This window comes from Jaculus jaculus, chromosome 3 (assembly GCF_020740685.1).
Source record: "Jaculus jaculus isolate mJacJac1 chromosome 3, mJacJac1.mat.Y.cur, whole genome shotgun sequence".
Taxonomy (NCBI): Eukaryota; Metazoa; Chordata; class Mammalia; order Rodentia; family Dipodidae; genus Jaculus; species Jaculus jaculus.
In genome coordinates, this window is record NC_059104.1 from 169,837,493 (window position 1) to 169,853,139 (window position 15,647).

At 39.8% G+C, this 15,647-nt stretch overlaps 1 protein-coding gene across 5 annotated transcripts in view; it reads left to right on the forward strand.

Moving 5' to 3' along the window:
• The window catches only part of Fchsd2 (FCH and double SH3 domains 2), a 229,597-nt gene that overhangs the window by 111,317 nt on the left and 102,633 nt on the right, over positions 1 to 15,647 (forward strand). For all 5 annotated transcript variants that reach the window (XM_045145406.1, XM_045145409.1, XM_045145407.1 and 2 more), the window contains 3 exons: positions 2,899 to 3,032; positions 8,449 to 8,503; positions 9,471 to 9,599. In XM_045145406.1, coding sequence (XP_045001341.1) covers positions 2,899 to 3,032; positions 8,449 to 8,503; positions 9,471 to 9,599 — 318 coding nt within the window. The remainder of the gene's footprint in view (positions 1 to 2,898; positions 3,033 to 8,448; positions 8,504 to 9,470; positions 9,600 to 15,647) is intronic.

The window sequence follows — 15,647 nt, forward strand, 5'->3', positions numbered from 1 at the left end:
GTTGTTGGCTCTCAGCTACTGTTGTCTAATGGGTTTCTTGGACTTTCATTCCATGCATGCTGTTTAGAAGACAACTAGTGACTCGTGGGGAAGTCATATTCAGTTTCTTGGACCTGCTTCTCTGTAATTCTTTTCTTTCTAGATCTTTGCCTTGCAAGCTGCTGCTCTTTTGATGTCCCTTAATTGCAGACTATCTTCAAGACGTACACTTTCTGTTGACAATCTCTCTCTTTGTGCCGTGACTGAATGAGCGCCTTGAGTGGGGACAAAGGGCAGGTTGAGTGCTGAGCTTGCCTGGGTGTGCGCCTCTCCTCCCAGCTCTCCTAAGCCCTGGTCCAGCGTGTGCTGGGCCAACTTCTGCACTTCCCTGACTGCCAGAGATGTGCACTGATGGCATTTTTATGTCATTATCAGAATCAATTTTGGCTCAAAATTCTCTCTGTATAACAGATTAACTTTTCTTTTTTGTTTTGTTTTTTTGAGGTAGGGTCTTGCTCTAGTCCAGGCTGACCTGGAATTCACTCTAGTCTCAGGGTGGCCTCAAAATATCGACGATCCTCCTACCTCTACCTCCTGAGTGCTAGGATTAAAGGCATGTGCCACCATGCCTGGATTTTATTTACTTTTTAGCTTTTGGCTTGAAACAAAGTATAACTTAAAGAACCTTAGCTGGTCTGGAACTTATTATATGGACCAGGCTGCCTTTGATCCTATGGTGGTCTCCCTGTGCTTCCCAAGTGCTAGGATTACAAGCATGCACCTCCATAGCCAGCTGACCTATAACTTTTTGTTTTTGAGGTAGGGTCTCACCCTAGCTCAGGCTGACCTGGAATCCACTATGTAGTCTCAAGGTGGCCTCAAACTCATGGCGATCCTTTTACCTCTGCCTCCTAAATGCTGGGATTAAAAGCGTGTGCACCACACCAGGCAGCATTTTTTTTTTTTTTCTATTTGTTTTTGAGGTAGGGTCTCACTTTAGCCCAGGCTGACTTAGAACTCACAGTGTAGTCCCAGGCTAGTCTGGAACTCACAGTGATCCTTCTGAAACTTCTGCCTTCCAAGCACTGGGACTAAAGGCACCACCATACCCAGCTCTTATCTTTAACATTTTAAAGTTCATGTTCTTTTTTAAGTGTGTTATATTGTGACTTTAAAAAATATTATTTATTTGAAAACACAGGTAGATAGAGGAAAGATAGAGAGAATGGGCACACCAAGTCCTCCAGCCGCTGCAGGTAAATTCCAGACACATGAGCCTCTTTGTACATCTGGCTTTACATAGGTACTAGAGAATCAAACCCAGGTTCTTAAGCTTTGCAGGCAAACACCTTATTTGCTGAGCCATCTCTCTGACCCTTGACTGTGGCTTTTTCCCCCAATATTTAAGGAAGAATATAGGCCCATTTTAATTATGAAGGCTTGAGATTATAATGAAAATTATAATAACATTATTGTGAAAATTATAGCCTTTTTAAGATGCCCCCCCTTTTTTTTTGTTCTGTTCTGTTTTGTTTTGTTTTGATGATAGGGTTTCTTGGAGCCCAGCCTGGCTTTGAACTCCTAATCCTCTTGCTCTAGCAATGAAAGTGCTGGGATCACAAGCATTAACCACCATGCCTGGTCCAGATTATTCTTTTAAAATATTTTTTTTAAGCTGGGTGTGGTGGTACATGCCTTTAGTCCCAGCACTTGGAGGCAGAGGTAGGAGGATCATTGTGAGTTTGAGGACACCCTGAGACTACATAGTTAATTCCAGGTCAGCCTAGATCAGAGTGAGACCCTACCTCAAAATATCAAAAGAAAATAAATTTTTTTGCTTGCCTAACTCTGCTTATATATTTGCAAGCAGAGACAGAGAGAGAGAGAGGGAGAATGAGAATGGGTGTGCCAGGGCGTCCAGCCACTGCAAACAAATTTCAGATGCATGCGACACTATATCTGGCTTTACATGGGTACTGAGGAATCAAACCCGTGTCATTAGGCTTTGCAAGCAAGCCCCTTACTGGTAAGCTATCTCTCCAGCCCTATATCATTTTTTCAGATGCTGACATTTTGTTGTAAATCAGAACACAAGCCACGTTAACCTACAACCTTTTGCTATTCTTATATTTACTTGGCCATATCTTTGTCTTTTATAATAGAACTTATCGTTCTTAAAATAATTGTGACTCAGAGACTGGGAAAGTAGTAGCTCAGTGGTAAATTACACCCTTAGTGTACAAGGCCCTCAGCTTGACCCTCAGTAACACTCACATACACAAAGAAAGAATGCGACTCTCGTTTGACTTCATAACAACGGTGATAGGAAAGGAAGTATTATGATTTTAGAAATGGTAAAATTGAAGTTAAAAAGAAGCGAATTACATAAAAAAATAGAAACTTGAACCTACTCCTTCCTAAGCTCTAAACCCTCTATAATTTATTAAAAACATTTCAAGTTTAATATTTAAACAGGTTTATAGGAAAATGTATACAACCACTTTACCTTGGTGAATTTCTTAATTTTCTTCCTCCTCTTATCTTCTTGGTATTTAAGCGAGATTCTATTAGGATTATGAAGGAATTACTTTGGTCTCTTGCCTTTATTGCCATGGTATCTGTAAGGTCATGTGTCTCTTCAGTAGTTGCTCTTCTTACGCCTTTCCTTCCCATCAGTCATCTGCAGCTCTGGGGCCGTTCTTCAAACATGACTGTGAGGCGCGCTGTGACTGTGATACAGCGCTTGCGGTGGAGGTGCCAGCTGTGCACCGGCTTTTAATCTGCACTGTGAAGGACGCTGAAAGTGCTCATTCTTCTGGATTTTCATCCTAAAGACATATTGTGCAGTCCTTCAGACAAACTTATTTTCTGTAAGCCTAAAAGCTGAAATTATAATAATTGCACTTTTGTATTTTACAGTGTGTAGACCAGTTGACAAAGATCCAAATGGAATTACAAGAGACCGTGAAAGATTTAGCTAAAGGCAAAAAGAAGTACTTTGAGACTGAACAGATGGCTCATGCAGTGCGAGAGAAAGCTGACATCGAGGCGAAGTATGTGTTTTAGCATCTCTAAGAATTATGCCAATAAATATTGTTTCTGCTAGTGTCTTGTTCTTTGTTAAGGCATAGGACTTATTCCTAGGTTGTACTGGTTTCATTTGACCTCCTTGTATTTTCTACTATAGATATCATTTCCTCTTATATTGGCTGATACTTGTCTATATTAATACAGCAAAATATGAATACTTAATCATTAAATTGAATTTTGAAAAGGAAAGAAAGTATGTGAACTTTGTATGTACAGACTCAATGTTTACTGACAGTCTAAAATTGCTAAGAAGCCAGGCGTGGTGGTGCACACTTTTAATCCCAACACCTGGGAGGCAGAGGTGGTAGGATCACTGTGAGTTTGAGTTTCTGGACCTAGAGAGAAAGTTCCAGGTCAGCCTGGGCTACAGTGGGACCATACCTTGAAAAAAAAGAAAAAACCTAAAACTAAAAAGGGGCTGGAGAGATTGCTTAGTGGTTAAGGTGCTTGCTTGCAAATCCTAAGCACTCAGGTTCAATTCAGTATCCACGTAAAGCCAGGTGAACAAGGTAACACAGCACATGCATCTGAAGTTTATTTGCAGTGGCTGGAGGCCCTGGCACACCCAGTTTCTCTCCTCTCCCTCTCTCCCTCTTTCTGTCATAAATAAAATAATAATAAAGTTGCTAAGGTGAAAGGTCGTGGTTTAAGAGCCACATTTTTATCATGCTTGACTCTAATGTGATTGAAAACCCCTGTAATCTCCAGGATGCCATTGTAAGAACATGAACATGTTAAGAAAACAAGAGCACTGGCCCACACATAAAACCTCACCCTAGTCACTATGTTTTTATTTTACATGAAATTCTAGCATATATACATTTAATGTATGCTTTAGCAATTGAGTCGATCTCATTGTCAATAGATGTGATTTTGACAGTAACAAGGATGAGAAGGCACTAGCAGTTGTTAATAGAACATATAAATCAAAGTTGAGATTTTTTTTTTTTTTTTTTTTTGGTTTTTTCGAGGCAGGGTCTTCCTCCAGCCCAGGCTGACCTGGAATTCGCAATGTAGTCTCAGGGTGGCCTTGAACTCATGGGATCCTCCTGCCTCTGCCTCCCGAGCACTGGGATTAAAGGCATGCACCACCACGCCCGGCTAAAGTTGAGATTTAAGAAAAAGAAAAAACAAACTTTTATTGACAACTTCCATAAATATAAAGAATATAGCATGATTATAATCTCCTGCCAACACACTTCTTTTTTCTCTTACAAATCCCCCCCCACTGAATCCCTCCTTCTTTCCAACCATTTTCTCTTCTACTTTAAAAGATTTATTTATTTACTTATTTATTTATTGTTTTTTAAACTATTTTTTATTGGCAACTTCCATAATTGTAAACAATATCCCATGGTAATTCCCTCCCTCCCCTCCACTTCTCCCTTTGAAACTCCATTCTCTGTCATATTCCCTCCTCCTCTCAATCAGTCTCTTTATTTTGATGTCATGATCTTTTCTTCCTATTATGAGATTTATTTATTTTTATTTATAGAGATAGAGAATGGGCATGACAGGGCCTCTAGATACTGCATACAAACTCCAGATGCATGCACCATTTTGTGCATCCAGCTCGATGTGGGTACTAGAGAACCAAACCTGGGTTGTGGGCTTTGTAGGCAAGTGCCGTAACAGCTGAGCCATCTCTCCAGCCCCTCTCTTCTATTTTGATGCCATTTTTTCTCCTATTGTGCACATCTGATGTAGGTAACATCTTCCACTGTGAGGTCATGAATATCAAGGCCACTTTGTGTCTGGAAGACAGTATTGTAAGCACTCCTCCCCTTCTTTTTTTTAAGTATTTTATTTTTATTTATTTGTTTATTTGACAAAAAGGGGGAGAGAGAGTGAGAGAGAATGGGCACCCTAGGGGCTTCAGCCACTGCAAATGAACTCCAGACACGTGCACACCCTTGTGCATCTGGCTAATGTGGGTCCTGGAGAATTGAACCTGGGTCCTTTGGCTTTGCAGGCAAATGCCTTAACTGCTAAGCCATCCCTCCAGCCCCATCTCCCCTTCTTTTGGCTCTTATATTCTTTCTGCCACCTCTTCCACAATGTTTCCTGGGCCTTGAAGGGTGTGATAGAGATGTCTCACTCACTGAACACACCACTGTTACTTCTCAACACAAAGTTGAGATTTTTGCAAAAGCAACTTTATTGTTTAGAAATAAATAAGCTGGTATTATAGAACTGGATTCTGAAGAGGTCTTGAGAGCAGGAGAGCTGAGACTCCTGTGCACTGCCTCGGCTTACATAAGGTATGAACTTAGACAGCTTTAGACGCATGTAGTCTAGCAAGAGGGGAGTAGCTATTTAACATGGGTTCTTTTTTTTCTTTAATCTGCAAGAAATTTAAGCATCTTCAGAAGTATCTTATAAAAATTTGGGGGCTCCTAGAAATTTATTCTACAAATGATAAGTAGCTTTCAAATACTCAGTATTACAGGAAAACATTTCTCTAGTATAGTTTGTTGGTCTATTTATTTTATTTGCATTTTTTTATTTGAGAGAGAGAATGAATAAGAATGGGTACTCCAGGGCCTCTAAGCCACTGCAAATGAACTCTAGATGCATATGACTATGTGCATCTGGCTTACGTGGGTTCTGGCAAATTGAATCTGGGTCCTTAGGCTTCGCAGGCAAGCCATCACTGCAGCCGTGTTTTATTTTTTTGAGCATACAGATACTTTCACTACTTTAATAGAGTTACTGAGCCCTTTTCTCAGTGAGAGCTAAAGATTTTATATTAAGGGATCTCCACTGGGAATCTCCATGTTGGTGGATTTGATAGAGTCTAATTTTTTACAGAGCTGAACCCTAGGAATTAATTAATTAATATGGCCCAAATTCACACTGAGGCATTTTACTTCTATATGTAACTTCTCTAGAAAATAAATTCAACTACAGAGTAATTTAGCTTCCTTTTTTTTGGTTTTGTTTTTGAGGTAGGGTTTCACTCTAGCCCAGGCTGACCTAGAATTCAGTCTGTAGTTCTGTAGTTTCAGGGTGGCTTCGTCATGGTGATCCTCTTACCTCTACCTCCCAAGTGCTAGGATTAAAGGCATGTGCCACCCTGCCAAGCTAGCTTTATTTTTTCTTTTCACTGTTCATTGAGTAGTTATTTATGTTGGGTACTGAGGAACAGAGATGAGTAAGGTGAAGTGAACTTTGTGCCATTCTGGAGTTGGGAGCCTGGAATAGGAACGTGCATTTAAGCATAACGTTATGACTTGTGTGTTCATAGTGAGCTCAAAGAAATCAAGTGCTTAAAAATCATCTAGTAACTAGTTGTCCACAGTGGTGAAGACAGTGTTATGAAAGCAAAAAAAAAATGGATAAGTTAATTTTTGCTAATGATAAGGGAAACCTTCATAGAAGCAGTAATGTTTTTACAAAATCCTAAAGATGAATGTGATTTTCAAAGTAGAGATAGGAAGATCAGAAAGGGAAACTAGAAACTGGACTACATATAGTGTTGTTGGTGATTTGATAGATGGCAATATGTGCTTTAGGAGAGACCACAGAGAGAGAGGGAGTGACAGATACAGTTGTAGGAGACCATGACCTCCATTTTAGGTATGCAGATTCTTAAGAGCCTAGAAGGCACTGGTGTGGGTATGTTTGGCAGGTAGTCAAATATTTCTTCATGATAATTTATAACTAAGGATTTCACTTTGGTGATCACTCGCTCGTCATCTAACAGTTATAGAGTGTTATTATACATAAATGAGATGTGAAGTTGTAAGGAGCACTACTGACATTTGAAAGGTAGATGGAAGAGAATAGTATACAACTCAGTTCATTGTATAGTATCTGACTTGTAAAAATCCATCTACCTTATCTAGATACTGTCTTGAGGACATACAGACTTATTCTGTAACTAATACTACCTTAATACCATGAAAGAAATATATTTGAATTAGTAAGTGAAGTACAAGCCAGAAATTTAAAACCTTACATTGGAAGAATCAGGGTCAATGCAGTCTATTTCAATAATGACCAAAAAAAAGAAAAAGAGAATTGAGAATACCTCACATACTTCCTCACTCTAAGCAGGCATTCTTTTAAGCTTAGTGGCCTGTGTTTTTATAGATCTAAATGAATAGAACTGTGATTAATAAAAGCAAAAAAAAAATAGGTATTTGTCCCTGAATGTCTTCTTATCTCATTAGAGAGATAAAAGTCTCTGTCTTTGATATTCTCTTCAGAGTAGCTCTGCAGAGACGAGCTGCTTTGTCTTCCAATCCTCAGTATTCTGCACCTGAGCTTCATGTTAAGAAGTAAGCTGCTAGCACAGGCGTTGAATTCTCCCATCACCATGACACTGCAGTCAAGGCAAACATTGCCACTTCAGAAAAATCACTGGTCATGGGAGTTTTGCTTCTTCCCTTAACATTTGTTGACTGTCTCTGTATAGTTACCGCAGTCTGATTAAAATCAACATACTTTTACTACTACTGGTGTCAAGGCATGAAGGGAGACAAAAATCACTAAGAGTAGGAGATGATTAAGTAGAGAAAGCAAAGGAAGTTCAGAATACCTTCAAGGAGGTATGTTTACAAGCAAGCGAACATGAACGCTTCAAGGAGAAATAATGAGAATAAGGACGTACTAGGTAGGGCCTATGGCTCACATTTAGATGTTGTTAACCCTTCAGAGTGGCTCTGTAGAGACAGAGACCTGAAAGCTTGCTAACCTTGCCTTTATAGATTGGTTATGTTTTCTCACTTTTCTTGTAAGCACTAAAATGTGTGAAGTTGTATGGTGCTGGGTAGTTAGAGAAGTCTTGTTTATTGGGAGATAACAGTATATTTTGATGTTTTCATTGTCATAGTATTTTTGTCATTGAGAAGATTTTTATTATTTTAATCCCAGTATGTCATCATGTCTTTATGAAGTAGTAACTTTTTCCTAAGATGAAGGTAAATAAGCACTGTCCTTAGTGCTTCATTTTTAGATGAGTTTAGAACAGTATATTGAAAAAGTCATAAAAATTAGTAATTATAAAATTGGATAATGGTGGTCTAACAACTTTAATCCCAACACCTGAGAGGCTGAGGTAGGAGGTATGAGTTTGAAGCCAGCGCTGGGCTATAGAGAGAGCTCCAGGTTAGCCTGCCATAGAATGAAACCCTGCCTCAACAGAACAAATTTAGTAATTATAATATTTAGACATTTTACTATGGTATAATCTGTATTCTTTTTGTGTTGTTTTTCTTTTTTGAGGTAGGGTCTCTCTCTCTAGCCCATGCTGATCTGGTATTCACTATGTAGTCTCAGGGCAGCCTTGAACTCATGTGCTGGGATTAAAGGCATGTGCCACCATGCCTGGCTAATCTGTATTCTTATTAAACATTCTTTTTGTCTTTATTGTAGGTCTAAACTTAGTCTTTTTCAATCAAGAATCAGCTTACAGAAGGCAAGTGTAAAGGTGAGTTTTGAACAGCATATTACACACATGAGAAGCTTCTCAGCCTATAAAGAATTGAGCATTTAAGGGTGAAGGTGGGTTCCTTCCAACTTAGAAAAGCATCTTAAGGTCCATAACTCAAGCAGGAACTTTCTCTCCCAATTCATGTTGGGTTTTGTTTTTGTTTTAAAAACTCCTGGTCCAAGAGACATAGGGTAGGCTTTTAGGAAATGCCACACAATTCTGAATAAGCTTTCTGGGCCAGATATGGGTGGATTTTCTGGGGGGGCCTTCCAGATGTGGAATATGTGATAAGTAAATGGGTGATTTGGCTTTATTGCCAGGCTTCTCACCAGCAGGCAGTTCTTCTGGGACATTAGGAATTATGCTGTTTATACCTTCTTCTAACCCCACTAGATTTATCTGCGTCTTAGGAGGTTAGATTTAATTTCAGATCCTTTATTTTCCATACAAATAAATAAACAAAGTATTTTGAAGTTCTTTAGAGAGTTTCAAATGTGTGTTACTTGTTAATAAGATACTTTAAAGGTGGTCTCATGCTTCTCATTAGTTTTATTTCTTAGGTAGTGCTATATAATTTTTATATATAAATACTGTTTTCTCCACATGCTTATCTTTATTTTTAGTGAGGAGCCATCAATTGCCAACTAAGATTTTATATAGATAGATATATAGATATGTATATACACATGTATACATACATACACACACATACATACATATACACATACATACATACATACACACACACGCACTTGTTTTTGTTTTGAAGACAGGGTCTTATTTATATAGTCCAGGTTGACCTCAAGCTCAAGATCCTCCTGCTTCAGCCTCCCCACTTCTGTGATTGCAGGAATGTGCCACCTTTTCCCTCAAAGTAGAATTCTTATTTCCTATGTGTTTCAATAGTGCAATGTCAGTTTGCATTAGTTCTTTTTTTTTCTTTCTTTATTTTATTATGCTGTAGTTGAAAGCTCGGCGATCTGAATGTAATTCCAAAGCTACCCATGCAAGGAATGATTACCTTCTTACACTAGCAGCAGCAAATGCACATCAGGATCGCTACTATCAAACAGATTTAGTCAACATTATGAAGGTAATACAGTTTTAATATCTCTGGTAATTTTCCTTCCTTAAGAACAAAGCCAGCTCGTGGGCTAGATGTTGGTGTGTAGGATTAAGTTATAGTATACAGGCAATGTTTTATTTTTTAGGATGTGTTTGATATTGATTGGGTGACCTTTTCTAGATAACTTGGACCTAATTTTTTTATTTTTATTTATTTATTTGAGAGCAACTGACAGAGAGAGAGAGAATGGGTGCACCAGGGCCTCCAGCCACTGAAACGAACTCCAGACATGTGCACCCCCTTGTGCATCTGGCTAACATGGGTCCTGGGGAATTGAGCCTCAAACTAGGATCCTTAGGCTTTACAGGCAAGTGCTTAACTGCTAAGCCATCTCTCTAGCCCTTTGACTTAATTTTTAATGTAAGAAATCCTTAGGGCTGATGTTACAGCCCCGTAAATGCCTAGCAATTACTAAGCCTCTATATTTGATCCCTAATGCTGCCAAAAAGGGGGAGAAAAAAAACAGAAAGAAAAGAAAATGTTTAAAGCGAACTCATAATTAAGGATTGTATTATTCCTTAGTCACAGTAGATGTTTTCTGTTTAGTGATTATTGACACACAAGATAGAAGATATGAAATATATACATATATATTATGAAATATATACATACATATATGTGTATGTGTGTGATATAAGCCAGGCATGGTCACACACCCCTTTAATCCTAGCTTGGGAGGCAGAGGTAGGAGGATTGCTGTGAGCCATCCTGAGACTACATAGTGAATCCCAGGTCAGCCTGGGCTAAAGTTAGAACCTGCCTCGAAAAACCATAAAAAGGAAAAAAAGAGACCTGAAATAATAACTCTTAAGAAGAGAAATTGCTTCTGAGCCATTTACTGACATCATTAAAATCAAAATTTTGAAGCTAGGTAGAATTCTCAAGCACTTTTTGTTTGGTTTTTTCTAAGTAGGGTTTCTCTCTAGCCCAGGCTGACCTGGATTTCACTATGTAGTCTCAGGGTAGCCCCCAACTTACAGTGATCCTCCTACCCCTGCCTCCCAAGTGCTGGGATTAAAGGTGTGCGTCACCACACCTGCTGGCTCTACTCTGTTTTTGACAGAACAAATATTCCTCCTGTAATTTATCTTCCCTATTTTATTGAGAACTGCTTTTTGGTGCAGATTCAACTTTTAAAATATAAGATGTTTTTTACTTGTTTACATTTATATGTGTGTGTAGTGAGCATACTTGTGTATATTTTGTGTGCGTTTGCAAGTTTGTGTGTGTGAGGGGGTTCACATGCACATGTGTACATTAGACCAGAGGTAGACGTTGGGTGTCTTCCTTAATTGCTCTCTATCATACTGATTAAGGAGCTCTCATGAAATCTGGAGCTCACCTGGCCAGAAAGCCCCAACGTTCCTCCTATGTCTGCTCTCCAGTACTGAGACGCATGTGTGCCCTTACCTGCCTTTACCTTTTATGTGGATATTGGTGATCCAAACTCCGGTCTTCATATTTTTTTTTAGTTTAAAAAAGATATATACATATATTTATTTATTTATTGGGGGGGTAGACAGAGAATGGGTGTGCCAGGGCAAATGAACTCTAGACGCATGTGGCACTTTGTGCATCTGCCCTAATCTGGGCACTGGGGAATTGAACTTGGGTCCTTAGGCTTTACAGGCAAGTGCCTTAACCACTGAGCCATCTCTCCAGCCCTTCTCTGTAATTTTTGTTGTCGATGTTTTTTGTTTTTTGAGGTAGGGTCTCACTCTGGTCCAGGCTGACAGGCTGACCTGGAATTAACTATGTAGTCGGTGGCCTCGAATTCACGGCGATCCTCCTACCTCTGCCTCACGAGTGCTGGGATTAAAGGCGTGTGCCACCACACCCAGCTTTCTCTGTAATTTTTAACACTTATTTTATCTTTTGCATGTCTTCAAACTTATTCTTTCTCTTTGACACTTAACAAATAATGGTTTTTGTTTGGTTAATGAAACCTAGGCCAACAAATAATGGGTTTTTTTGTTTGGTTAATGAAACCTAGGGCTTCACACATGTTAGTTCTCTTCTTTTTTTTTTTTTTTATACTTTTGCAGGTTTTTTAAAAAATTTATTTATTTATTTGAGAGCAACAGACACAGAGAGAAAGACAGATAGAGGGAGAGAGAGAATGGGCGCGCCAGGGCTTCCAGCCTCCGCAAACGAACTCCAGACACGTGCGCCCCCTTGTGCATCTGGCTAACGTGGGACCTGGGGAACCGAGCCTTGAACCGGGGTCCTTAGGCTTCACAGGCAAGCGCTTAACCACTAAGCCATCTCTCCAGCCCATAGTTCTCTTAAATTACAGAAAAAAGTAACCATTGAGCAGGAGTTCCACTGTTGTCCTGCCGGCCTTCATCTCTATGAAAGATTTGCCAAGTGGGCTTTGGAGCATATCTCCTCCCCTACTGCCTTCTTAGGAAGCCAAAACATTTGAATATTCTACATTCTTTTTTTTTTTTTTTTTTTAGGTAGGGTCTTGATTTAGCCGAGGCTGACCTAGAATTTACTATGTAGTCTCAATGTGGCCTCAAACTCACAGTGATACTCCTACCTCGGCCTCCCAAGTGCTGGGATTAAAGACATGTGCCACCAGGCTCAGATTTCTCCTAGACATTGTGTTTTTGAGATCTTGGTTATGACAGCCCTTACATGTCTGTCTGCTAAGTTATGCTTTCTATGTCTCATGGAAGAAGGAATCCTCCCTGTGCTGGCTCTAGTTTTCTATATAGTGTGTTGTCTTTATTCGTGGTTTGATTCATCTTTAGGAAGAGCATGCCCTCTAATACCTTCTTACGAAGATAGTTATATAAGATTGGTTGTTTGAAGAGATGTCTTTTGAGAAGCTGTTTTTGAACATGTCAGTCAGTGCTTCTACTTAGATACATGATTAAAGGTTGAAAACTATTTTTAGGCAAATATTGGAATCAATACTTCATTGTGTTCTTGTTTCCTATGTAGGTATTGAGAATTAGCAGCCATCCTTGTTCTCAATATTTATTTTTATCTACTGTAGTTGGATTTATTTTTTATTTTGGCCCCTTTTAGAAGGTTATAGCATATTCTTTGTGTACTCTTTCATTTGTTACATTACTTCCTTTTACTTTTTCTTTCTGAAGCTCATATGACTGAGATTTTGGAACTCCTGGTTCTGTTGAGAATAAGGGGTGCTTCTGTCAGGGTCTTACTTTGTTAGCCCAGACTGGCCTTGAATTGGAAATTCTCCTACCTCGCGTGTTTTGAGTCCTGAGAGTACAGGTGTGTGTCTCCATGCCTGGTTTTTTGTATTACTTTTTAATTGTGGATACAGTTCAGTGAGTGGTAAGGTACTTGCCTAGCATGCACAAGGTCCTGAGTTCAGTCCCCAATTGCTTTTTCTGTTTTCCATCTTTATTATTATTATGTTCTATTTTGTGGGAGAATTCTTCAACTTTATAATTCAATTTATTAATTGAATTGTTTTTTTTTTTTTTCTTTTGGTGTTTTAAGACAGATTTCATGAAGCTCAGGTTGGCCTTGTATTTTATATAGACAAGGCTGGTCTTGAACTCCTGGTCCTCCTGTCTTTGCCTCCCAAGTTTTGGGATTATAGGTATGCACCACATGTTTAGTATACATTTTAAATGATCTTGCTGTTAATCAGCTGTCTTGGGTCCTTTTGCATTACCAAGATAGAAATTGAAGGTAGGACAGGTTGGAGGGATGGCTTAGTGGTTAAGGCGCTTGCCTGCAAAGCCAAAGTACTCAAGTTTGATTTCCCCAGATCCACATAAGCCAGATGCACAAGGTGGCTGGCACATGCATCTGGAGTTGATTTGCAGCAGCTAAAGGCACCCATTCTCTCTCTCTCTCTCTCTTTTTCTTTCCCTCCCGATCTCTCTCTCCCCATCTTTCAAATAAATAAATAATTTTTAAAAATAAATTTAGGGTAGGAAATGAGAAACTCTTCTGGTGTTGGTTAGCTTTTAAATATCCCTTGGCATTTTCAATTGTGAGCCATGGGAACTGACAGGCTGGAGCAGCAGCAGTTGGGACCTTCTCTCTGGTGTTACAACTCTAATGCAGGGGCACGTGTTAATAGCTCTCATGTGTGTTTAGGAAGTCAGCATTCCTTAGCCCTTGATAGCCGCAGGTTTCACAGCTTTCAGGCAAGCCTAAGTATTGGGATTCTTTAGCACTGACGGTGAGTGCTTGAGGTGTGTAAGGCCCTTGGTCCTAAAGGCTTGGCTGCTCTCTGGAACTCCAACAACCAGGGCCTGCAATCTCTTTTCCTTGGTTTCTTTCTCACCATCAGTGTTCATCTTTTCTCTACTTCTGCTTCCCCCTTGTTCCTGCCCTCAACACTTTCTCAAACTGTTCAGCTGCTCTTGTTGCTGTGGCCATGAGAGGCAGCCACTACTGTGCCTTCGCTGCCCTGTTCCTGCCGCTGTCAGCAGCGAGTCTTGTGGTTCCACCTCTTTGGCAGCTGTGTATGCAGCTGGCCATTCTGCTGTGAAGCTCAGCCCATTCTTTAGCTGTCAGGAAGCCAGCTGCTGTATTGCCTCTGCAGTCCCTGCTGCTCTGCCACCTCTGTCACTGCACACTCTTTGCTGCTGCTTTGTTCTTGTTTCCAGCTCAACCTGCATCACTGAAAATAGTCAAGAAAAGATACCTGAGATGAGCCTAATGTTGTGTCCCCATGGGAAGCAGCATGCGAGGGTGTTTCCCAGTCTACTCCCCAACTAAGCCAGAGAAGGTTTGCACCAATCACAGCATTTTCTCTTTTGTGCTTGTCACATCAGTCCCTCTGCTAGGTGATCAGGGTAAATGCTCTTCCTCTGGCCAAATGGAAATGGGTCATAGGGTCATTGAGCATTCACTGTGGCTTGTGACACTCAGAAATCTAGTACAAACTGTCTGGATTACCTAACTGAGACTATACCTTGAGTAGTCAAAGCAGGCAGCTGTGATTCTTGTGTGGTTTCCTCAGTGCATCTGTGCAATGTTGAAAACTTGTGGTGCTAGCCTAAGGGTAGTCTTGCTGTTTGAATGATAGCTTCGTTTGCAGAGGAGCCATGGTTGTAAGGGAGAGTTCACTGGCTGCCAGTTAGGGAGTCCAAAAGACATCCCAGTGTCTTTGCTTATATAGGAAAACACACTTCAAGATGAGTGTTTATAATAGCAACTTACAAAACTTGAATAGTAGCTAAACTAATAGGAATTTCAGAATACTTAGTACCTGCCCAGTCTACTGGGGAAAGGTGGGTTCTCATCTGTCTCAGTTTTAATGTCCAGTTATGCCTTTTTGTTTTCTAAATCTTCACTTTTTATAACAAGTTTCTGTGGTATATAACTATATATTAGCTTTAACTCTGGTATCAATTATAGGGTTACTTTCAAGTTTCTTCTCCTTATGTAACCTTTGTCTTAGTTTGTGGCAGGTGTCATCAGCTTGGAGCTTCATCACAGGTTGATCATGTGGGGTGGTCTTAGACCAGTGATGTTCTGAGCTTGCTCTTCTGGAACTCTCAGAAATTCACCTTATGCTCCTTCTGTCACGTCTTCAGTCTCTTTTCTTGGATTGATTTAAAAAATTTTTTCTAAAAAAGTTATCTATTTAGTGTGTATATGTATATGTGAGTACAGCCACATTTATGGAGGCCAGAGGATAATTTTCAGGCCAGTCCGTGCCTTCCATCTTGGTTTTTGTTTTTTTTTTTAATTTTTAAATTTTTATTAACATTTTCCATGATTATAAAAAAGTCCCATGGTAATTCCCTCCCTCCCCACCCCCACACTTTCCCCTTTGAAATTACATTCTCCATCATATTACCTCCCCATCTCAATCATTGTAGTTACATATATACAACATCAACCTATTAAGTACCCTCCTCCCTTCATTTCTCTTCCCTTTATATCTCCTTTTTAACTTACTGGTCTCTGCTACTAAGTACTTTCCTTCTCATGCAGAAGCCCAATCATCTGTAGCTGGGATCCACATATGAAGGAGAACATGTGGCGCTTGGCTTTCTGGGCTTGGGTTACCTC